The sequence below is a fragment of the Engystomops pustulosus genome, chromosome 9 (genome assembly GCF_040894005.1).
Source record: "Engystomops pustulosus chromosome 9, aEngPut4.maternal, whole genome shotgun sequence".
NCBI classification, from domain to species: domain Eukaryota; kingdom Metazoa; phylum Chordata; class Amphibia; order Anura; family Leptodactylidae; genus Engystomops; species Engystomops pustulosus.
Genome location: NC_092419.1, coordinates 74,416,203 through 74,443,113, shown reverse-complemented (window position 1 = coordinate 74,443,113; position 26,911 = coordinate 74,416,203). Strand labels below are relative to the sequence as shown.

General features: G+C 44.9%; 1 protein-coding gene across 3 annotated transcripts in view; it reads left to right on the top strand.

The window, feature by feature from the left end:
• The window catches only part of LOC140077834 (Krueppel-like factor 5), a 306,436-nt gene that overhangs the window by 73,975 nt on the left and 205,550 nt on the right, over positions 1-26,911 (top strand). For all 3 annotated transcript variants that reach the window (XM_072125368.1, XM_072125367.1, XM_072125366.1), the window contains exon 2: positions 15,678-16,548. In XM_072125368.1, the coding sequence (XP_071981469.1) occupies positions 15,678-16,548 (871 nt within the window). The remainder of the gene's footprint in view (positions 1-15,677; positions 16,549-26,911) is intronic.

The following is a 26,911-nucleotide window of genomic DNA, read 5'->3' as shown; positions in this document are numbered from 1 at the left end:
TCCTCGGAGCTGCCCAGAAGAGGATCGGATCCCCCAGTAAGCGGCATGGGGGATCTGATCCATAGCGGGAAACCCCTCACACGCCACGGTCATGCTTGATCGCGACGTGTAAGGGGTTAACACCCGCAATCTGAGTTGGCTCCGATCGTGGGTGTAAGAGCATGGTGACATTGCGATTATTTCAGGGCTTGTACGTCACAAAGCTGCCATACAAGTCCTGATAGATGTGTCCTGCCACACACTGACCTGTACCTGTGTATGATGTATCAGGCTGTGTCCTACCTCATCCCTGCTATGCAGATGCTGGACGTCTGCAGCTGCTGGAGGGGGGAGCACATCACACATGTCTCTCCTCTGTGCTGCCCCCTCCCCCTGCACAGCTTCAGGAGAAGGAGCAGAGGAGTCTCAGGGTCCATGGCTGGGTCACACAGCAGCCGCTCTCCAGATGACCCCCCCCTTATGTTTCCATCTCACACATTGCAGCTTACACAGGGGGGGGGGGGACGGGGGGCTCTGCTGTTCTGTGCTGGGAGATCAGGCTCAGACTTACTTCACAGCAGCCGCTCTCCAGGTGCCCCCCCCCCCCTGATGTTTCCTCCTCACACATCCCGCAGCAGCTCACACAGGGGGGAGGAGGGGCTGTGCTCTGCTGTGCGCTGCCATGCTCTGCTGTGCTGTGCCGTGCAGGGAGCATAGCTCAGGATCTGAAGACACAGCAGCCGCTCTCCAGGTGACCCCCCCCCCAATGTTTCCTCCTCACACATCCCGCAGCAGCTCACACAGGGGGGAGGAGGGGCTGTGCTCTGCTGTGCGCTGCCATGCTCTGCTGTGCTGTGCCGTGCAGGGAGCATAGCTCAGGATCTGAAGACACAGCAGCCGCTCTCCAGGTGACACCCCCCCCCCCTGATGTTTCCTCCTCACACATCCCGCAGCAGCTCACACAGGGGGGAGGAGGGGCTGTGCTCTGCCATGCTCTGCTGTGCGCTGCCATGCTCTGCTGTGCTGTGCCGTGCAGGGAGCATAGCTCAGGATCTGAAGACACAGCAGCCGCTCTCCAGGTGACCCCCCCCCAATGTTTCCTCCTCACACATCCCGCAGCAGCTCACACAGGGGGGAGGAGGGGCTGTGCTCTGCTGTGCGCTGCCATGCTCTGCTGTGCTGTGCCGTGCAGGGAGCAGAGCTCAGGATCTGAAGACACAGCAGCCGCTCTCCAGGTGACCCCCACCCCCGGAGGAGGAGGAGGGGCAGTGCTGTGCTGGGAGCGCTGTCTCCTCTGTCTCTGCAGCCGGTGTGTCCCGGGACCAGGAGATGGGGCTCAGTCTCTTGGACCGGGACAATGCAGAGCAGAGAGTGAAATTCTCTTAACCTCCCGGGGCGGCGGGACACGGCTAAAAAACTGTGACAGTCCCGCCGAAAGCGGGGCGGTTGGGAGGTATGTGTATACAGTATATATGTAGTGTGTGCATGGTGTCAGATTGTGTACAGTATATATGTAGTGTGTGCATGGTGTCAGTGTGTGTATACAGTATATATGTAGTGTGTGCATGGTGTCAGATTGTGTACAGTATATATGTAGTGTGTGCATGGTGTCAGTGTGTGTATACAGTATATATGTAGTGTGTGCATGGTGTCAGTGTGTGTATACAGTATATATGTAGTGTGTGCATGGTGTCAGTGTGTGTATACAGTATATATGTAGTGTGTGCATGGTGTCAGTGTGTGTATGCAGTATATATGTAGTGTGTGCATGGTGTCAGTGTGTGTATGCAGTATATATGTAGTGTGTGCATGGTGTCAGTGTGTATACAGTATATATGTAGTGTGTGCATGGTGTCAGTGTGTATACAGTATATATGTAGTGTGTGCATGGTGTCAGGGTATATACAGTATATATGTAGTGTGTGCATGGTGTCAGTGTGTATAGAGTATATATGTAGTGTGTGCAAGGTGTCAGTGTGTGTATACAGTATATATGTAGTGTGTGCATGGTGTCAGGGTGTGTATACAGTATATATGTAGTGTGTGCATGGTGTCAGGGTGTGTATACAGTATATATGTAGTGTGTGCATGTGTCAGTGTGTGTATACAGTATATATGTAGTGTGTGCATGGTGTCAGTGTGTGTATACAGTATATATGTAGTGTGTGCATGGTGTCAGTGTGTGTATAGAGTATATATGCAGTATGTGCATGGTGTCAGTGTGTGTATACAGTATATATGTAGTGTGTGCATGGTGTCATTGTGTGTATACAGTATATATGTAGTGTGTGCATGTGTCAGTGTGTGTATACAGTATATATGTAGTGTGTGCATGGTGTCAGTGTGTGTATACAGTATATATGCAGTGTGTGCATGGTGTCAGTGTGTGTACAGTATATATGTAGTGTGTGCATGGTGTCAGGGTGTATTCAGTATATATGTAGTGTGTGCATGGTGTCAGTGTGTATACAGTATATATGTAGTGTGTGCATGGTGTCAGGGTATATACAGTATATATGTAGTGTGTGCATGGTGTCAGGGTGTATACAGTATATATGTAGTGTGTGCATGGTGTCAGATTGTGTACAGTATATATGTAGTGTGTGCATGGTGTCAGGGTATATACAGTATATATGTAGTGTGTGCATGGTGTCAGGGTATGACTGGGAGGTAGTAAACATTACCCATTTAACTCCACATTAAGGCACTTAGTAAAGATACATAATCCTACCCGTAACATTAACCCCATAAACCATTTATAACTAAACATAACTAAGAAATGATGACACGAGGCTTCCTGTTGGGCAGAAAAGGTCACAGCTATTTATTGCTAATAAACACAATTATTATTATTTTAATATTCTCAAAATCAACCGCAATCTCTGTTCGTTTCTTTGGAAACCATAGCTGCCGAAGTGGTTTGTTCATCCGGACTCCCGAACCACCACTTCGACTTCCGAAAAAATCCACATCAATTCTCTTTTCCGCCAGCTGTGACTTGAGATGATCACCGAAAACCATTATTACTTTAATACTCAAAATTAACCACAATCTCCGTCCGTTTCTTTGTAAACCATCGCTGCCCGAAGCGGTTTGCTCAACCGGACTCCCGAATTAGCACTTCGACTTCCGGGCAAAATCCACATCAATTCTCATTTTCCTTCAGCAAAACAATTATTACTTAATACTTTTTTAAAAAAAATTAACCACAATTTTCATCCATCTCTTTGTAAACCATAGCTGCCCGAAGCGGTTTGCTCAACCGGACTCCCGAATCAGCACTTCGACTTCCGGGCAAAATCCACATCAATTCTCATTTTCCGTCAGCTGTGACTTGAGATGATCACTGAAAACCGAAAACATCAAAAACAAAAACCAAGTAACAGTAGGGAGGGAGGGAGGGACAGCTTGAAGATGGCGCGGGCAAGAGGAAGTGCAGGCCCAGTGCCTGCCCTATAAAGGCTCAGCTATGGGAGGGGCAGAGCAGCAGCAGCAGCAGGGAGGAGAAAGGAAGCAAATACCACCCCTATTTAAAGTGCAAACGTCCCATGTAATAAATTGCAACACTAGGACACCCCCAGTCAGAGGGCGCCCTCCTTATGCAGTCGGGGGCACCCTTCAGACTGGGAGGTAGTAAACATTACCCATTTAACTCCACATTAAGGCACTTAGTAAAGATACATAATCCTACCCGTAACATTAACCCCATAAACCATTTATAACTAAACATAACTAAGAAATGATGACACGAGGCTTCCTGTTGGGCAGAAAAGGTCACAGCTATTTATTGCTAATAAACACAATTATTATTATTTTAATATTCTCAAAATCAACCGCAATCTCTGTTCGTTTCTTTGGAAACCATAGCTGCCGAAGTGGTTTGTTCATCCGGACTCCCGAACCACCACTTCGACTTCCGAAAAAATCCACATCAATTCTCTTTTCCGCCACTAGGAGCTCCGAGTACTCCTACTCGGAGCTCCGACCCCCACCCAACAGGAATAGGGCTCGCTCAAAGCCAAAAACAAGCAACCTACAAGAAAGGACATAAGCCTCAGTAACAGTAACAAAGGGGAAAACCAGCTCCGAGTCTGCACCTAAGCAGACCCAGGTACTCCTCCCATAAAACTTACAACGGGAGATTTCAGTCTGCCACCCTACAGGACTAATACCATCTCCAGCCGTGAGAAACCCCAGAGGAAGTAGCCCCTGTAACAGGCACCTAAAGGACCCAACAAAGCAAAGAACACCCCGCAACGTTACTCAGCAGTCCAGCCCCTGCACGGCCCTCCCTGAACATCACACAGTACGCTGCTTTATCTGTAAGAAATATCTGATATGTCTCTTGAAAAGACCAGAGGGCCTTACAGGAGACGACTACCTAAATCCTTGCCTATGATGTACAGCGCTACAGCGCACGTTGTAAATACAGTATAGATATAAATGCTATACAATGAGCCTGCTGGTCTGAATACAGACAGACAACGCCCTTCTGTTATATATACAAGCACAGCATTACAGGCTATAGTCATATCCATTATTTACCTGTTATCTGCATGTGGTAATAACTACAATTCTCGTATACAATATAGTGGGGACAGGTAAGACACTATATAAAAAGCACAAAGGACCTGGCTATATCCATACAGTCCGTTTATCTGCATAAATATGTGCGGCTGCAACCCCAATGGCCCCTGACCATGTGTCTGGCTAATTCCCCCGCTATGTTGTGGGTATAACTGTAGTATAATATTACACCGTTTCTTCCTCATTATAGGCTGAGGTGGCATGTTATCCCCACAATATCGCACTATCCACCACTCATGTAACATACATTATATATGAGTGTGCAGAAGTATACATGGGCACTCCCTAATACATAAGACACAACTAAAGGCCATATACATCTATATATCTATATCTACGCACAACATACAGTTTGCGCCAATAACTACAAAAATCAGTTAGACAAAGCCACGTACAAATGCACAAATACAACAAGCATCTAAATGCGGCATATGGTGAACATATAGCAAAAGGTAGTGATATAAGGTTACTTTCAGAGCACCAAAAACTCCCCATAACCAGCCCCCAATTAACTCTGTACAGGTCAATACTGGACCACATAGAATGTGGGGGACCTGCACCTATCATGGTCAATCGATAAAGCCATAAAGTGTAGGACACCATGATTACGGAGAACTGGATGAGATAATAATAATGAGATAATAATAGACTCGTACAGTATCACAGATGGAGGCCGCACTATTACATGTGCTCTCTCCAGGCAGCCCCTCTACATAGTGTATAATACATGTGACCTCCCCATAACAAGCAGAGTAATGGAGGATATCTACCCCCTTCCAAAGAAGCTCCAGTCCGAGGCTCGTGATTGTCACCATGTTAGCGCCATTAGGACTAGCAATACCGTAGCCATGTGGACATGTGATTGGAAGGTACAAATAACCTGTGTAACATTACATAGTATACATGAGGTAAGTACCCACATGTAAAACAGCAACATATCCAGCGTCTGAGGTCCAGTGTCTGAGGTGAACACCCTCATGTAGATCAGTGCCATGTACAGCGTGAGGAAACTACATCCTCATATATACCAGTGATATGTACAGTGTAGGAGGTAAATACACCATATATATCAGTGATATGTACAGTGTATGAGGTAACTACATCCTCATATATATCAGTGATATGTACAGTGTATGATGTAACTACATCCTCATATATATATCAGTGATATGTACAGTGTATGAGGTAACTACACCCTCATATATGCCAGTGATATGTACAGTGTATGAGGTAACTACACCCTCATATATCAGCGACATATACAGCGTCAGCGACATGTCCAGTGTCAGGTAAATATCCTCATGTAGTTCAGTGCTGTGTACTGTGCGTGAGGAAACTACCCCTCATAAAACAGCAACACATACCACGTGTGAAGTAAACAATGAATGTACAGCGTATGAGGTAAATACACCGTCATATATCAGCGATTGATAGTGTGTTACGTAACTACTCATATATATCAGTGATATGTACAGTGTATGAGGTAAATACACCGTCATATATATCAGAGATTGATCGTGTGTTACGTAACTACTCATATATCTCAGTGATATGTACAGTGTATGAGGTAACTAACCCCCATATATATCAGTGATAATATCAGTGATATGTACAGTGTATGAGGTAACTAACCCCCATATATATCAGTGATAATATCAGTGATATGTACAGAGTATGAGGTAACTAACCCCCATATATATGAGTGATATGTACAATGTGTAAGGCAAGTACACCCTCATATATGTCAGTGACAATATCAGTGATATGTACAGTCTGTGAGGTAACTACCCCTAATATATGTACCGTGTATGAAGACAGCGTATGAGGTAACTACCTCCACACATCTATCAGTGATAATGAGATCTCTACCTTCAATACAAAGCAGTGATATGAACAATGAGGGACATGTCAGAGTGTGAGGTAAGTGTGAGTCAGCCATATATCCAGTGTACCAAGCAATAAGCTCACATATCAGCCATGTATGTCGTGTGAGGTGGCCGGGGGTATATACGTGGGTAATTACCCTCCATTATACAGCACTCACAAGACTGAAAGAACGCTCCCATAGACATAACAATCTGACTGCACTCAGTAACACTTACATGTCCAAATTGAACTAGTAAATAAAGTAAATCAGCCACATATCACAGCCATATCTATAGTGCATGATGTATAGTCTTCCACATATCACAGCCATATCTATAGTGTGTGATGTATAGTCTTCCACATATCACAGCATCACTGCAGGGTATAGTATAGCTGGGAGCAGACTCCTGAGGAGACATGGCTGAGGAGACATGGCAGCTTCTTATATAACTTTATCCCACATGCACATTACATCAGGTAATGCTGCCCAGAAACATTAACCAGTCATATCCTGTAAGGTTATGAGCTCACAATTAGCACAGCCATAGCTGCCATGTGTAAGGAAGCTGAGCAGATATATGAGGAGATATGGAGACATGATCTCCTGTGGTAATTAGTAATTCCTGAGGTAAAAATCCTCTCATATATGATGTGGAAGCTGAGGCTACACTAGTACACGATGTGGTAACAGCAGAGAGATATAACATGGTAACACTCAGCCTTTTAGGGAGAGAAACAATACTCGCCAAAAACCGTAGCACCTGTGGGTGGAGCCACGGGCGTCGAGATGTTGGCCGATGCTATCGGCGGTGGAACCAGGCTGGTCTCCCTGGCAGAAACGGCTCTGGTCGCTCCCACGTCGTCCTCGGCTCCGGTAACCAGTCATCGCCGCGGCATCCGAGGAACCGCCTGATGAAGACGGGGGACGCCACCCGGACGACCTGGACCTCCTCTCCCGATGAGAGGAGCGGGAACACATGCCATTACAATAAAATGCACCGCAGAGCCGCCGCAGCGCTGCCGCCTGCGTGCATCCCGGGCGGGCGAGGAAAAAAGGACCTGCTGCACTGGCGCCTAAACCTAGCAGGAGCTGGAGGCGCCAGGGGAAGGGGGGGGGGGTAGTGGCTATGGGACTAGGACCACAGAGGGCTTGGGAAGTACAGGTGGAGGAGCACTAGCCTCCACTCTAAAATGTGCAGCAGCAGTCATCACATAAGGTGCTGAGAGCTCTTGCCTCTCCTCAAGCACCAGATCAGGACTAGGGGGACCCGTGGATGGGGTATCCTTTAAGGAAGCAGCAGTGCTGCGGTGCGCCCACAATGCTGGCCACGGAGCGGACTAAATGTGCCAGCGGTCGCCACATATGCGCAGACCGCCGGCCAGAAAATTAGGTGTGTGTGGGGGGGGGGGGGGCTTAAACAGTCCGACGGCTGTGCCATACATGTGAACTGACATCAGTGACTGAGGGGCAGTGAAGGAGAGAGGAGAGATGAGCTGCAAGAGCCAGCACTCTCCTTCTCTTTATATGCAGGTGCAAAGCACCTCAATAAGAGTAAGGGGGTCGCCCATTAGCAAACCTGGCCACCTAAGGTACCAGAACACAAGCCAGATACCGCTCACCACAACTGCAGACAGCTTGAAGATGGCGCGGGCAAGAGGAAGTGCAGGCCCAGTGCCTGCCCTATAAAGGCTCAGCTATGGGAGGGGCAGAGCAGCAGCAGCAGCAGGGAGGAGAAAGGAAGCAAATACCACCCCTATTTAAAGTGCAAACGTCCCATGTAATAAATTGCAACACTAGGACACCCCCAGTCAGAGGGCGCCCTCCTTATGCAGTCGGGGGCACCCTTCAATACAGTATATATGTAGTGTGTGCATGGTGTCAGTGTGTATACAGTATATGTGTAGTGTGTGCATGGTGTCAGGGTATATACAGTATATATGTAGGGTGTGCATGGTGTCAGTGTGTATACAGTATATATGTAGTGTGTGCATGGTGTCAGGGTATATACAGTATATATGTAGTGTGTGCATGGTGTCAGTGTGTGTATACAGTATATATGTGGTGTGTGCATGGTGTCAGATTGTGTACAGTATATATGTAGGGTGTGCATGGTGTCAGTGTGTGTATACAGTATATATGTAGTGTGTGCATGGTGTCAGTGTGTGTATACAGTATATATGTAGTATGTGCATGGTGTCAGGGTGTGTGTATACAGTATATATGTAGTATGTGCATGGTGTCAGGGTGTGTGTATACAGTATATATGTAGTGTGTGCATGGTGTCAGGGTATATACAGTATATATGTGGTGTGTGCATGGTGTCAGATTGTGTACAGTATATATGTAGTGTGTGCATGGTGTCAGTGTGTATAGAGTATATATGCAGTGTGTGTATGGTGTCAGTGTTTGTATACAGTATATATGTAGTGTGTGCATGGTGTCAGTGTGTATACAGTATATATGTAGTGTGTGCATGGTGTCAGTGTGTGTATACAGTATATATGTAGTGTGTGCATGGTGTCAGTGTGTGTATACAGTATATGTGTAGTGTGTGCATGGTGTCAGATTGTTTACAGTATATATGTAGTGTGTGCATGGTGTCAGTGTGTGTATACAGTATATATGTAGTGTGTGCATGGTGTCAGTGTGTGTATACAGTATATATGTAGTGTGTGCATGGTGTCAGTGTTTGTATACAGCATATGTGTAGTGTGTGCATGGTGTCAGATTGTGTACAGTATATATGTAGGACTCCATGGTGTCAGTGTGTGCTGTGTAGTGGAAAGCTGTATATATTCATTATTACTGGCATCGTTTACAAAAATTGTGGGGCGGGCCCCCACCAGTTTGCGCCCAGGGGCCCCCACCACCCTTAATCCAGCCCTGGCTATTTGGGGTATACAGATCCCCCTTAAAGAACAACCAGGGATTAGTCCACCAATCGCTACTGCAGATGCATGAAAGTCAAACAGATTTCTTCCTATTCGATTTTGTCACTAAATAGAACTGCTATTTGGGGTGTACAGATCCCCCTTAGAGAACAGCAAAGGGATTACAGCAAGAATTGCACAGCACAATAGCAGCAGCTGGACGCTACAACATGAAGTGTGAAGTGCTGAGATAGAAAATGGCTGGTTTTATAGGGCTGTGTGAGATCACATAAGCCTGCCGGTCGCTGATTGGCTTACAGGTCTGCAGATGTCATCGGGGGTGTTCCTTTCTCCTTCCCAGAGTTCTCTGCCCCATGTAACACGTTGTTCTCACGCCCATTTAGCAGAAACATGAGGGGAAAAAAACCAACTTCGTTCCCGCGAATCAGCATAAACTTCGGCTTCGTGGCGAATCAAATTTTTCCTGAAATTCTAACCGAAGTTATAATCATTAGAATCGATTCGCCCATCTCTACCCATTATGTACGTAACCCGGGGACTGATATATGGATCACGGGGTCACCTGTGACAGTACCCCCCCCCCCCCCCCCCTGTAGTAGTCTTCTCTTCTTCTTCAGCCCCCACTTCTTCTTTTTTCTGCCACTTCTTCTTGGTGATGGGACACCTAAGAAGATGGGACACCTCTGGGAAGGTCAGAGAAGGAGTTTCTGGAGCGGCTTCTGGGAAGACTGGAGGAGACTCCGGAGCAGCTTCAGGAGGGTCGTAAAAGACTCTGGAGCGGCCTCTGGGGAGGCTGGAAGGGCAGGCATGGGAGCCAGAATTGACGTTGCTCGAACCTGGACCGGATTTTTTCCAGAAACATGGTATAGGTAGCCATGTCCAGATCACCACTATCCCACAAAGGGGTAGCCCAGGTCAGGGCCTCTCCAGAGAGCAAATGCCAGCTTAGTGCATTCAGGGAGGACATCATTGAACTGGGAGGACATCAGTTTAATGTGCAGCGAGCACTGGCAACAAAGCTCCTGCAAAAATTGGGGTTGCCATCAAATTTGTTTGTAAAAATTTTGGGTCCAGAGTCTGCTGCCGGAACACGGGAAACATGGAGGCGTCCGGAAATGCACAGGAACACGAGGGCGTTTGGAAATGCTCAGGAAACACGAAGGGCTTTCTCTTCAGTGAAAAGATTTGAAGATCTGGCAGAGAGTGAAGAGAGGTGCCGGATTATAAAGTCGCGCCAGATTAGCCGGCGCCAATTAAAGGGATGCTGGCCCCTTAAATCACAGAGTATCGCCTCGTGCACGCCCCAAAAGAGAGCAGGGACACGCGCGGCCTAGTCTAGGACAGGAGCCAGGATGGGGAAGATCGTGACCATGAGCCGGGAGAGGTGAGTTTGGGTCCGGGGCATGCCGCAGAGCACGGGTGCACCCGCGATCCGCGACATGGATCACGGGGTCCCTCGTGACACTGTATATATTATTAAAGGATACCTGTCAACATATTAGTACAAATGAGCTGCACATACTAATAAAAACAGATCTCTAGCCCTCTTCCAATTATGGTACTGAGAAAAGCCTATTTATATTGGAACATACTATAAAGCTCTGCCATACTCTGGCATATAGAGGTCTGATCGCCAGACCAATCTTCTAGCGTATGAGGGGGCAGTGACTGCAGCATCAAACCAGGGGGAGAAGCAGATGAGACGGGAGGGCCTGGACCACCTCCCCATGAATACGCCAGACGATAGTGTAACCCTCATCATGTGTTGTGTCAGTGAAAGTCTTCCTTCCAAATGCGACCTGTGGGCGATTTGTCAGGGTGTCATAGGTCATTGATGATAGAAGATAAATAGGAAAGATTATATATATTTATAGATATATGCATACATATAAAGTAAATTATATATAGATATATAGCTAAATAGATGATAGAAAGATATGAGAGATAGATCGACAGTAGAAGAGAGTATTGATCGATTGATAAATGGATAGATAGATAATTGACAGGAGCAGGGCCGCCACTGAAAGATTTTTGTGGGGGCCCCCACCGGCATCCATTCCATTCTAACATTGATACATAACATTGTATACACAATTTCTTTTTGTGACAAAAACATTTTAAAGCTATGACAAGCTAGACTCTTTTGACAGGACCCTATTCTACTGCGTGTGTCCCTTCAGTATATAGATAGCACCTGCACGTGCCCATTCATTATATATAGCCCCTGCATGCATCCATTAATTATTATATATATATATATATATATATATATATATATATATATATATATATAAACCCTGCACGTGCGCACTCAGTATATAAATAGTCCCTGCATGTGCCCTCTCAGTATATAGCTACTCCCAGCAAGTGCCCACTCCGTATACAGATAGCCCCAGCACATGCCCACTCAGTATAGAGATAGCCCTAGCACATTCCCACTCAGTATATAGATAGCCCCTGTACATGACCACTCAGTACACAGATAGCCGCAGCACATGCCAACTCAGTATATATAGATAGCCCCTGCACATGCCCACTCCGTATACAGATAGCCCCAGCACATGCCCACTCAGTATATAGATAGCCCTAGCACATGCCCACTAAGTAAATAGATAGCCCCTGCACATGCCAACTCAGTATATAGATAGTCCCTGCACATGACCACTCAGTATACAGATAGCCCCTGCACATGACCACTCAGTATATAGATAGCCCCTGCATATGACCACTCAGTATATAGATACCCCTGCACATGACCACTCAGTATATAGAGAGCCCCTGCAAATGACCACTCAGTTTATAGATAGCCCCTGCACATGACCACTCAGTTTATAGCTAGCCCCTGCACATGACCACTCAGTTTATTGATAGCCCCTGCACATGACTACTCAATATTTAGATAGCCTCTGCACATGACCACTCAGTATATAGATAGCCCCTGCACATGACCACTTAGTATATAGATAGCCCCTGCACATGACCACTCAGTTTATTGATAGCCCCTGCACATGACTACTCAATATTTAGATAGCCTCTGCACATGACCACTCAGTATATAGATAGCCTCTGCACATGACCACTCAGTATATAGATAGCCCCTGCACATGACCACTTAGTATATAGATAGCCCCTGCACATGACCACTCAGTATATAGATAGCCCCTGCATATGACCACTCAGTATACAGATAGCCCCTCCATGTGCCGACTCAGTATATACATAGTTCATAGACAATCCCCGCAGTCCACAGTCATCCCCTGCACATCAGGCCCCCCAGTCCATAGACAGTCCCCCTCCAGCCCACCAACAACCCCCTCCAGTCCATAGCCAGAACACTCCCCAGTCCACAGACAGCCCCTGCCCTCCCAGTCCCCATACAGCTCCAGCCCCCCAGTCCACAGACAGCCGCCACCCCTCCCATCCACAGACAGTCCCCCTCTACTCCATACCCAGACCCCTTGAGATTTCCAATACCTTGCAATTCTTAATCTTACGGTGGTTAAGATGTTGTGCATGAGGAACCTATTCGATTTCTTCAGCTGATCCAGCCCGATACTCAACAGTGCTACCTGGGGACCCCTTGGCAAAGAGCAACACCTTGGATATAAGTTTAAAAACCTGTACCCATACTGAAGTAATATTAGTACATGTCCAACTTATGTGTGAAAGAGATCCCTTGGAATTGGAGCATCTCCAGCACAATGGCGAGGAATTGGGAAACATTTTAGAAAGCCTATAGGGGGTAAAATACCATCTGTAAAGCAGTTTCCTAGAATTCTACAAATGGTTGACACATCTAGATGCTTTATTGCTGACACTTATGGCATCGCACCACTGATCATTTGTGAACTGCTGCTGGAGTTCACTATTTTTACCCTTTTTACAAGGATTTAGTGAGACAAGAAACTTCTTGTATTTTGACGGGGTAGATGCCTCTGGGTATTTCCGATTGGCAAGAAAATGGCGTAATTTTAGGTATTTATAAAATTCCCCTTTGGGAATATGACATTGCAGTGCCAGTTGATCGAAGGGGAGGAGTACTTTCCCCTCTAAGAGGTCCCCTACTGTCTTAAAGGGAACCTGTCACCAGGGAACTCATTTTCACTAAAGACAGATTGTAAAAGCCCATGAAACCTGCAGTGCAAAAATACCCCTCTGCCTAAGCATTTGCATTACTATATAATTGTGTGTTATAACTTACTCTTGCATCCTGACAAAATCATGGAGTAGTCCCATGGGCTGGGCTTTGGTTTGGATGCATTTCCAAAAACAACATGTGACTTGTCTGAGCTGTAGACAGCCTCCATCTTTTTGCTCCTGTACAGCTCTGTCCCTCTCCAGGCTGACCAGGCTGTGACCTCTGAGAAGGAGCAGGAGGTGGAGCTGTACAGGAGCACAAAGGTGTGGGCTAATCTCTGAAGAGTGAGTAACAGACAGGGCACATGTTGTTCTTTGAAATGCATCCAAACCAAAGTATAGCCCCTGTGACTACCCCAGGATTTTGTCAGGATGCAAGAGTAAGTTATAACACACAAATAATGCAAATGATTATATAAGGAAGAAAGGCATGTTTGCACTGCAAGTGTAATAAGCTTCTACAACCTGTCTTTAGTGAAAATAAGGTCCCTGGTGACAGGTTCCCTATAACTCCATTGGCAACCCACAGATCAAAATTCGTATTAGGTATAATATAATTAAGAGTAGAGGCCTGGAGGTCCTGTAACTTTAGTGATAGGACTCTCACATCTAGAAAAGAATCCCTAAGTAACATAATTGCTGCTTTCATGGTAGGGGAAACTGTGGGGAGTTTGAGTCTTGTATATCGTATAGTCCATATCAGGGATTTTAGGGAAGGAAGTCCGGACAAGCATCTCTCTATTTCTACCCATAATTTATCTGCCTTATCTGTCCACCATGCCTTAATCTGTTCTGCAACTACCGCTTGATAATACTCCAGCACCGATGGGCATCTTAACTAAATTTACAAATTTTTGGAGATAGATAACAGATAGATGATAGATATATAGACAGGATATAGATGATAAGTATCTTCACCTGGGCCTTCAACCAAGGGGTATTAAAAAAAAAATACACTCTCTGCCCACAAAAGTCCACATCCAGAGGGCCCCTTTCAGACAAAGGGCCCTGGGCAAATACTCAGTTTGCCAACCCCTAATGCAGCCAGGCATCTGCTAATAAAGCAGATAAAATTGTGGGATGCATCAAGAGGAATAGATTCTTATAATAAGTTTTGCCCATATAGAAATCACTGGTCAGACCACGCATGGAATATTGGGACTCATTTACTAAGGGTCACGGATCGCACTTTTGTCCTACTGTTCGTCTTTTTTGTGGATAGCAAGGCTTCGACAGGTATTTAGCAGGTATTTGTGCCAGGGTTGTGTCGCACAAGTTGCTGGTCGTGATTCGGACTGAGCACGGGATTTAGCTTTCAAATTGTGTCACAATCCAATGTACTTACATGCACCACTTAGGAAGCGACACATGCAGGATATCCGGCGCACAATCTTAGTGAATCACGGCAGAGAGCTTTATCGTCGGACAAATCACTTTTGGTGAACTCTGTCGCATGTGTAAGTAAATGTGCCCCATTGTGTGCAGTGTTGGCCCCCAGTATAGAAAAAGGACAGTAGAACTGGAATGGGTGCAGAGGAGAACAACCAAGGTTAATAGGGGAATGGGCGGACCAGAATACGATTATATATTAATAAATTTGGGTTTATTCAGCTTAGAAAAAAGACGGCTGAGGGGAGACCGCATTACAAAGTACAAATTCCTGAATGAGCAGTACAGGGATCTTCCCCAAGATCTTTTAATACCTAGGCTTGTGATTAGGACAACAGGGAATCCTCTATGGGTAGAGGAGAGGTTTTTAACCAAAAGACAGGGATTCTTTACTGTAATAGTAATGAGACAGCAGAAATTTGATGCATGAGGTTATTATGGTTGATTATTTGTACACGTTCAAGAGAGGCCTGGATAAAAATATCACATTATGGGGAAAAAAAACTTTTGTTTAATTCTTAAAAGTTGGACTTTTCCAACTGTATATACTATAATACTAAGTACCTCACCGCTATTTTTTATGTTTGTCTATGAAAAATAAGAGAAAGGCATTTCCACCAAGCCTCAATATATATCCCTGTGTACTGCATAATAATTGATGTCTAACATATTTTGGCATCCTAACTTTTAGCAGGTTTAAACAAGTTCCAGATATGCAGTTTCTTGCTCTTTTTTTAATACAAAACTACAAAACACAGTTGTTGAGTATTAAGCTAAAATGGACTGTTTAACATTAACTCATGTTACTGTATATGTTTTCTTTTCAGACCAGAACACAAATGGACAAGTACCTGTTGGGTCATGCCGCTCCTGTGCAAATGCTTACGGACAAAAAATACAGAAGGGAGTCTGCATCAGTAGTAGATGAATTCTTTGAATCTGAAAATGCCCCTCAGGTTCCATACAGTGTAAACATCAATGTTATCCTCCCAGACACATCCCGTTTACGAACAGGTTTATATCGACCAACAAGAACATTTACTGTACTCCCACAAGTAAAGAGTGAACCGGGTGATGATTTACCAGTGCCATGTTCATCCTCCATGTCTCAGACTTTGCCAGACTTTACAAGTGTGTTTAGTATACCACATTCAGTGGCAGTAAACAACATATTTATTAAACAAGAACCACCTCCTGAAGTTCCTTTGTCACACAACGATAGCCTGCAAGCTCATCTTTATCATATGTCAGTGGCCAATAATGCACTAAGCATTGTGCAGTCCCATGAAATCACAGTCCCGGAAAACACAATTACTGGAAATTCTATGACAACTATGAATGGAATCTCCTCTTTAATCCATTCTGTAAGACCTATAAAGCAAGTCCAGTGCTTGGGTCAAGAGAGTGTAGTATCTGGAGAGCTTTATCAGTCTCCTTCTGTCACTTTACCACCTTCACCACCTAATTCTCAACCAGGCAGCCCTGAAAATCAGTCGGAGATGATCAATACCTTATCACCTCTTCCTTCTTATGAAACCACATTTGGACTGAAACTAGTGCAAGCTCCATCAGTACACCAAATGCCAGTAACCCTTTCTGTAGCACCACAAGGACAAGTGATTATGGCAGTTCCTAAATACAACAGGAGGAATAACCCTGAACTTGAAAAAAGACGAATCCATCACTGTGATTATCCAGGTAAGGTCATGCTTAAATTAAAAATGCATTTATTTAAATACGTATACTGTTTTTCCTCTTGTGCTTTTAAAAATTAGAGATGAACTATTGGAATTTATTTCCGTTACAACACTTATTTTAAAGCATAGGGAGAGAGTGTATGTTAGTTTCTACTCCTGTATGTTGCTGAACCATGCAGACCTTTTTTTTCTGGTAGTGAAACAGTCTTTGAATCCCCAATAGCCAATAGTCACATTGGGGGTTATTTATCGATTATGTGCTAGTGTATGATAGCCCCACCACTGCTCTGGCACAGTCTGATGCATCAAGAGGCTTCAGCGTCTTGATGTATCCGGCAGGGTCCTGCACAGCGCTTATCTCTATGCCAGACCCTGCCTAATATAGAAATAAACGCAGCTGGCGACTTTTCACATGTGAAATTTTGCCAGCTGCAGCAAGTGCGCAGGTGTGGGGACAGTACCCCACCTCGGCCCACTCCCCAATGGCCGTGCCCACTGCTTGCTTGGTCGCACCCCCCTTCACACCCCAATGGCGTGAAGGTGGCTATAACTGTTGGTAATAAGTCATGTTGTAGTTGTTTTAGAACCACTAATAGAGCTAGGAGGCAAGAAGTAGTTTTCTATGCTTTTCTAGTAAATCATGATAATCCTTCAAGATATTAGGTAGTTCCTCAACCTGAGACATTAATGGTAAATATGTTTTTATTATACTCTGTTCCAGAGGTCGCATTAACCCCCAAAATAATTGCCATGCGTAACGTTACGCTTGGCAATTATTCCCTGTAGCGCGCAGGCTGAGCAGTTCAGCGTGCGCTGCAAAAGAGCGCAATCACAGCGCGCGCTGGACTGCTCAGCAGGACAAATGACTAGGGGCGGGCCGGAGTGAGAGCAGCACCCGCCCCAGGGGAGACATGTGGGCAGTGGCGTACCGTCCGCGGTCGCCATTGAGACCGGGCCCATTAGAAGGGGGGGCTGTCACTAATGCCGCTCTTTCCCCAGCTCTCCGCTCTCCCCTGACCCCCTCCCCCCTCGTCCGCTGCTCGGCTCCTCCACTCCCCTCGACTCCTCTGCTCCCCTCGACTCCTCTGCTTCTCCGCTCCCCTCGACTCCTCTGCTCCTCCACTCCCCTCGGCTTCTCTGCTTCCCGTCTCCTCCGCTCCTCGGCTCTCCGGTTCCTCTACTCCTCTGCCCGAATGCGACAGACAGCCGACTGTAAGTCTCTCTATGTATGTGCTGTGTGTATGTGTTGTGCATGTGCTGTGTTGTGTGGTGTGTGTGCCCTGTGAGTGTATGTGCTGTGTGAGAGTATGGGCTGTTTGTGCATGGTATGTGCATGTATGAGTATGAGTGTATGAATATGCTGTGTGAGTGAGTCCTGTTTGTGTATGGTGTGTGCGGGTGTGTGTGCACTGTGAGTGTATGAATATGCTGTGTGAGTGAGTGCTGTTTGTGTATGGTGTGTGCGGTTGCGCTGTGAGTGTATATGGTGTGTGTACATTGTGAGTGTATGAATATGCTGTGTGGCTGTATGTGCTGTGTGTGTTTATGCTGTACGTATGCGTATTTGTTTTGTGTATGCAGCGTGCAGCGTGTCTGTATATACTGTATGTGTGTACATGCTGTGTGTATGAGGGGGTAAGCAGCGCTCACCCCCTACTCCTGTCCCGTGCACCGACGTGTGCCCGCCGTGCACACGTCGGCGCACAAGTCACCCTAAGGGGAAGGGGGCCACGAAGCTGCTGCTCCCCGTCCTGCTCCATCTCTACCTGCCCGTAGCTGCCTGCGTTTGTGATCGACGGGGCCTAAGAGCAGTGCCGGGTGAGTGTAGTGTGTGCTGTATTGTGAGTGTGTGTTATGTGCTGTGAATGTGTGTTGTGTGCGGTGTTGTGTTGTGTGCTGTGAGTGTGTGCAGTGTGAGTGTGTGCTGTGCTGTGTTGTGAGTGTAGTGTGTGCAGTGCTGTGAGTGCGTTCAGAGTGTGTGCTGTGCTGTGAGTGGGTGTTGTGTGCGGTGTTGTGTTGTGTTCTGTGAGTGTGTGTTGTGTGCGGTGTTGTGTTGTGTGCTGTGAGTGTGTGCTGTGAGTGGGGAGTGTGTGCGGTGTTGTGTGCTGTGAGTGTGAGTTGTGTGCTGAGTTGTGTGCTGTGTTGTGTGCGGTGTTGTGTTGTGTGCTTTGAGTGTGTGCTGTGTTGTGAGTGTGTGCTGTGTTGTGAGTGTGTGCTGTGCTGTGTTGTTAGTGTAGTGTGTGCAGTGCTGTGAGTGTGTGCTGTGAGTGTGTGCAGTGTGAGTGTGTGCTCTGCTGTGAGTGGGGAGTTTGTGCGGTGTTGTGTTGTGTGCTTTGAGTGTGTGCTGTGTTGTGAGTGTGTGCTGTGTTGTGAGTGTGTGCTGTGCTGTGTTGTGAGTGTAGTGTGTGCAGTGCTGTGAGTGTGTGCTGTGCTGTGAGTGTGTGCAGTGTGAGTGTGTGCTCTGCTGTGAGTGGGGAGTGTGTGCGGTGTTGTGTGCTGTGAGTGGGGAGTGTGTGCGTTGTTGTGTTGTGTGCTGTGAGTGTGTGTGCTGTGAGTGAGTGTGTGTGTTGTGTGTGGTGAGTGAGTGTGTGTGTTGTGTGCGGTGAGTGGGTGTGTTGTGTGTGTGTGTGCTATGTGTATTACTGAAATTTTCATACTGCTCCTCGGGTAAAAATACTCCTCAAAAATGGTGAGAGGAGTATTTTTACCCTTCTGGAAAAATGTTAGTGCGACCTCTGCTCTGTTCTAATTTTAGTTCTTCACTGTAAGTTGTAACAGAGACTGATTTTGATAGCTGTACCTGCATCTTTGTTTATTTTGAGGGGAAAGAAGCTCAGTACATGATCTATAAGAACTTTTTGCTCTTGTGAAATTCCAGGTGCTGTACCCAGGGGTGAACAAAGCCTTTTTGCTGCCCGAGGCAAGCTATAGAGAGACACCCCCCCATATATGTAATATATCACATACAGTGTAGAAAATGCATACAGTGTACCGTCATGTAGTAAAAAATATATACAGCGTGCCGCCATGCAGTATAAAATGCAAACAAAGTGCCGGCATGCAGTAAAAAACAGATACAGTGTGCCGCCATGTAGTATAAAATCACATACAGCGTGCCACCATATAGTATAAAACAGATACACCGTGCCAATATGTAGTATAAAATGCATTTTTATTGCATATTGATCAGCAAATAACAAAGACAAGACGTATGAAGAATAAAAACACTTAAAAAAGTACACCAAATAGGTGTGCTCAACTCCCATGGGTCAAAGTGTGACTCAGCTCACCCTAGCTCAATCTGTCCACACACACAAGTAACCTACAATACAAGCTGACAATATACATATAAGGCAGAGTGCATGAATGAACATGTAAATAGTGGTACCAAAGTGTGAACACTGCCCTACTAATACAATACACCTACTCAATTTATGTAAAGAAAATATTATACCAAGGGGTAACAAAATTCAATAATTCAAAATTCAATAATAATAAAAACACACAATGCACATAGCCTGGATGTAAAACATAATTATCAATGGTATAATCTCTGAGAATTAGTATATGCTGTGAACAAAGACTATAATCAGTCAGAGACATTGTATAACTACAGCACCAAACCTCACAATAGAGTATGACAGCATCCTGCACCCTTAAAGGACACTTGTCATCAGCATACCTCCCAACATTTGTGAAAGGGAAAGAGGGACAAAATGGCGATCCCCTAAGCCACACCCCCAATCACTCCCTGGCCACGCCCCAAATTTTAGCCATATTATAATAATAAAAATCATCTCAATAAAAAAAAAAAAATTATCCTCATTGGGATTTGACCCCAGAAAATGCAGTGCCCATGTACAATAATGTCACAGCGCCCAAACCAACTGAACTATAACCTCGGTGATAATCAAGGATTAGAATTTTGGTAACTAAGAACTATGACTACTGTTATACTGACACAGATTTAATGCCTTGGTATATAGGGAGGGATCTTCTCAGAGATTATTGTAATTATTGAGACTATTATTATTATTATGGAGATTATTATTATTATGGAGATTATTATTATTATTTTTACTATTATTAATAATCATCTCCATAATAATAAAACTAATAAAATTTATAATAATAATAATAGCCTCAATAATTACAATAATAACCTCTGAGAAGATCCCTCTCTATCAGTGCATTAGTCTGTGTCACAGTGTAACAGTGGCAGATAACACTTCTTAGTTACCAAAAATCTTGTGATAAGTATCACTGGGCTTATAGCTCAGTTAGTTAAGCTCCTGTCTACAGTGCAGAGGATCGAATCTCAGCCTGGGCAAAACTATTTAATTTAATTAAGCCCTGGAGACCATATATGGACAGATGCTGATCTGAACCTGATGACGTGGTCCCTGCTCACTGCTAAGCCGACACATCTCTGAAAATGATTACCTGCCCTATGTCTGCTCTGGGGAACCCTAGGAGATGTAGTGACCATATATGGACAGATGCTGATCTGAACCTGATGACGTGGTCCCTGCTCTCCGCTAAGCCGACACTTCTCTGAAAAGGATTCCCTGCCCGATGTCTGCTCTGGGGAACCCTAGGAGATGCAGTGACCATATATGGATAGAGATCTGAAGCTGATGACATGGTCCCTGCTCTCCGCTAACCCGACACTTCTCTGAAAAGGATTCCCTGCCCGATGTCTGTACAAGCCATTCTGTTCTATCAGTTCTGGCTTTCAAAGTATTTACTATGGGGACACAGCGCCGGGACACAGCGGGACCTGGGGAGAAAATCCGTGACAATCTCATAGCTGCCCGTGACGCGGGGCAGAGGTGAGAAAAACGTGACTTTCCCGGCAAAATCGGGACGGTTGGGAGCTATGCATCAGGTCTGTGTATCTTGTCCTGTCACTACTTCCTGTTGGAGCAGCTCACAAGGATCCCATCCCAGCCTTTATCTAGTTATTTCATACATTATTCATTGTAAAATCATCTATTTTTTATCATGTAAATGAGGCTGGTCACATGGTCAGAGGCAGCGATGTCACCGCTGTTACCCCTCCCCTCTCCTCCCCCTGCTCATGTCTGTGTGTAATGTATAGTAAAGCATGGCTAGTGTGTGTGCTGCATCTGCTGACATGCTGCATCCTCCTAATACACAGGTGAGAGACACAGACATCAGCTACACATGAATCTGACATGTTCTGCTGTAACATGGCTGCCTGGAGCTGCTATATCTCTCCTAAACACACACACATGCACACACAGGCTGCAGGGGGCGTGGCCACCAGCACCAGGAAGCACATCATTATACAGCCTCACATCATTATACAGGCTGTCAGTTATGCACTGGGGGTGTGGCTGTGCCTCCCACTCATGAATATGGTGGACAGCTTGAATATGCTAATGCTTCATTGGACATTTCACAGGTCATTTGCATACAGCTTTAGGACCTCATTGCTTAGGTTTACAGGCATGTAGAGGGACAATGAAGGGATAGAAGCAATGCTCTCTAATGGCAGTTTATGAAAATATATTTAGTTTAGGGGGGTTATTTTGCATGACGGGTTCTCTTTAAAGGGAACCTGTCACCAGGAGAGCCATTTTTAGCACTCCCACAGTCACCACATAGGATAGTACATACACTCCCAAAGTGTTTTTGTATAAAAAATTGGTTTTACAGAAAAAAAGATATGTTATATTGTACCTTTTATTAGCATCTTCTGTGTGACTAGGCAGTTGCCAAAAGGGAGGGTCTGGAAAGGAGCAGTTCCCCCCCACCCTTGGGGAACAGCTACTCCATGTGACCTTTTCAAATATATGAATAACTCCCCACACTCGGGATTGGCTGTAGAGGAGCAGGGGGCATCGCTAAGCCAAGTGATGGGTGTTTTCATATATTTGAAAAGGTCACATGGAGTAGCTGTTCCCCAAGGGTGGGGGGGACTGCTCCTTTCCAGACCCTCCCTTTTGGCAACTGCCTAGTCACACAGCAGATGCTAATGAAAGGTACAATATAACATATCTTTTTTTCTGTAAAACCAATTTTTTATACAAAAACACTTTGGCAGTGTATGTACTATGCTCTGTGGGGACTGGGGGAGTGCTAAAAATGGGTCTCCTGGTGACAGGTTCCCTTTAATGCCCCAGTTGTCTGAGGAGTTAACAGGGGTTAAGTAGATCCAGAGAAACCACCAGTATAAAATATACAGACCATGGTCCATGCACATTACTGTGGTCTGTATATTTTATACTGGTGGTTTCTCTGGATCTACTAGCATCATTATTTAACCCCTGTTAACTCCTCAGACAACTGGGGCATTAAGGGTGCTGGATGCTGTCATACTTTATTGTGAGGTTTGGTGCTGTATTTATACAATGGGGCACATGTATTATTGCATTTAGTGCCAAAAAATGCTGGGATTTTAATGTTTTTTTGGCGCAGAACTGCAGATCATTTATAATGATCATTTATAATGAGTTTGCGCCAGGAAAAAACAGATGTTTCCGACTATCCCGACACCTTCGTCTTTTTTTGGCGCAAGTGGGCGTGGCCTAACATTTCCACATTATCCTCCACATTTATGTGTATTTTTTGGCACAATTTTTGGCGCACAATAGACCAAGTAAAAATTGGTCTGAAAGCAAAATTAAGGCGCAGTGCATGTAAGACTTGGGCGCACACTTTATTACTGTCGGCATTTATCTGGCGCACGACTGATTAATTCCGCCTACCTAGTAATCACTAACAGCCGTGCCCCACATCGGGCTGTGCTTTGCGGAGACTGATCTCCGATGCCTACAGTCGTCCTTGCGGCACAATTAGTAAATCCCCCCCATTGTCTGATTATAGTCTTTGTTCACAGCATATACTAATTCTCAGAGATTTATACCATTGATAATTATGTTTTACATATCCGGGCTATGTGCATTGTGTGTTAGTCTGTTGTTGTTCTTGTGTTGTCCATTTTATCGATACGAGAAACTTTAAGTCATTTAATAAAGATTATTGAATTTTGTTACCCCTTGGTATCATATTTTCTTTACATAAATTGAGTTGGTGTTTATATTGAAGGGGGGTGGTTGTGTTTAGCCCAACTTAGCCATCTCCACAAACTTTTGGTGTACTAAGGTAGTAAGGTTGGACAGAGAGCCAGGGAGGCAGAGAGACCCCACGGGTATCGTCACCTCGGGGTCACTTCCTCAGGGCAAAGTGACTAAAGTAGGTACTTTTGTGCTATCAGGCTAGCACCTCTGGATACTTTATTATTTATTTTTAAATTATGTATATTTATTGTACTTTACTTATGTAGTGTCTTATTCAGTGTGGATCTGTATATATACTTACTTGCCCACCATTATTTCTTCATAATAAATTATTCGTCGAGCATGCATGCTATAAAATACTTATTTATTGATTACATTATCGGTTTGTTAAACAATCAGCATAACATGGGTTGCAGAATCGCCATTCTTGTAATGCAGACGCCGTTTATTAGTTTATGATTGTATTTTATCTTTTACTAATCTATTCGCCGCATTTTGACTGGGAGGCGCATCCCCAGTCCTGATCACGTGACTGGTTCTGATCACATGACCAGGTCCCGATCATGTGATTTCTCACGTGACACGGCGCGATTCACACAAATGTAAGAGCACTGCTTATACGCCGGCTGGTGGAGCTCGCAGCTTGTTTTAGGAATGTGTAATTAGGTTTACTGTCATTTTATTGGCTATGCACCAAAGGGCTTGGGGAGGGGGGTGTCTTCCTTTATATAGACAGGGCTATACCTACTTTAGTCACTTACCCCTGAGGAAGTCACCCCGAGGTGACATGGGGTCTCTCTGCCTCCATACTATTATGTAGTATAAAATGCACCGCCATATAGTATAAAATGCATACAGAGTACCGCCATGTAGTATAAAATGCATACAGAGCACCGCCATGTTGTATAAAACTAAAATTGACATGGCGCAGAAGCCCTGATAAACATCACCAATACTCCTTTTACATACAGCATATATACACACATAGGGGGATATTTATCAGGACCTCTGCGCCACGCCAGTGGCACAGAGGCCCTGAAATAATCGCAAATGCTAGCTTATTGCTAGCTTTTGCGATTATTTGCCCCAACCGCCCCTTCACCCCAAGGGCTTGAAGAGGGGGGGGGGGGGCGCGGCCGGCCGGGAGTAGGCACACTTGCTGCTGCCGGCGACTTTCCATACGCGCGCCAGCGTATGATAAATATCCCCCATACAGTATATACATCATCTACACACATACTGAGTATACATACAGCAAATAAACACATATAACAGTATATACAGCACACATACACACAAACATATACCATATACAGAATATACATATATATATATATATATATACACACACATCTATACATACATACTAATACATATATATATATATATATATATATATATATATATATATACACTCACCGGCCACTTTATTAGGTACATCATGCTAGTAACGGGTTGGACCCCCTTTTGCCTTCAGAACTGCCTCAATTCAACTGCCTCTAAATTCAACAAGGTGCTGGAAGCATTCGTCAGAGATTTTGGTCCATATTGACATGATGGCATCACACAGTTTCCGCAGATTTATTGGCTGCACATCCATGATGCGAATCTCCCGTTCCACCACACCCCAGAGATGCTCTATTGGATTGAGATCTGGTGACTGTGGAGGCCATTTGAGTACAGTGAACTCATTGTCATGTTCAAGAAACCAGTCTGAGATGATTCCAGCTTTATGACATGGCGCATTATCCTGCTGAAAGTAGCCATCAGATGTTGGGTACATTGTGGTCATAAAGGGATGGACATGGTCAGCAACAATACTCAGGTAGGCTGTGGCGTTGCAACGATGCTCAATTGGTACCAAGGGGCCCAAAGAGTGCCAAGAAAATATTCCCCACACCATGACACCACCACCACCAGCCTGAACCGTTGATACAAGGCAGGATGGATTCATGCTTTCATGTTGTTGACGCCAAATTCTGACCCTACCATCCGAATGTCGCAGCAGAAATCGAGACTCATCAGACCAGGCAACGTTTTTCCAATCTTCTACTGTCCAATTTCGATGAGCTTGTGCAAATTGTAGCCTCAGTTTCCTTCTTAGCTGAAAGGAGTGGCACCCGGTGTGGTCTTCTGCTGCTGTAGCCCATCTGCCTCAAAGTTCGACATACTGTGCGTTCAGAGATGCTCTTCTGCCTACCTTGGTTGTAACGGGTGGCGATTTGAGTCACTGTTGCCTTTCTTTCAGCTTGAACCAGTCTGCCCATTCTCCTCTGACCTCTGGCATCAACAAGGCATTTCCGCCCACAGAACTGCTGCTCACTGGATGTTTTTTCTTTTTCGGACCATTCTCTGTAAACCCTAGAGATGGTTGTGCATGAAAATCCCAGTAGATCAGCAGTTTCTGAAATACTCAGACCAGCCCTTCTAGCACCAACAACCATGCCACGTTCAAAGGCACTCAAATCACCTTTCTTCCCAATACTGATGCTCAGTTTGAACTGCAGGAGATTGTCTTGACCATGTCTACATGCCTAAATGCACTGAGTTGCCGCCATGTGATTGGCTGATTAGAAATTAAGTGTTAACGAGCAGTTGGACAGGTGTACCTAATAAAGTGGCCGGTGAGTGTATATATATATATATATATATATATATATATACACACACACCTATACATATATACATACTGTACATAAAAGTAGCCTTTAATTTTCTTTTTTTATTGCCCTTGACCTCTGACACTGTGGGGGGGGGAGGGGGCGCGTGTTTGATCTGCAGATTCAGCGTGCCGTCATGTAGTATAAAATGCATACAAAGTGCCGCAATGTAGTATAAAACAGATACAGCGTGCCACCATGTAGTATAAAACAGATACAGCGTGCCGCTATGTAGTATAAAATGCATACAGCGTAACGCCATGTGTGTAGATGGTGTATATATAAAACTAAAATTGACATGGCGCAGAAGCCCTGATAAACATCAGCAATACCGCATATACATGCAGCATATATACAGACACGTACAGTATATACATCATCTACACACATACTTAGTATACATATAAAGTTAGGGGTCTCAGCTCATACTCGGGTTGGCTTATACTCGAGTACATACGACAATACTTGACGTGAATCGTTTTTTCAGGACTTTAACTGTTAAAAACTGTTTTTTTTTATATTAATGAGGACAGTTAATGATTTGATGATTTATAGGACTTTTTCAATGTTTCTGTCATAGCATCTGAACAAACTAACTTGGCTTTTCCTTTCCTTTAGGATGTTTTAATTTTCAATACATTAAATGTAATGTCAGACA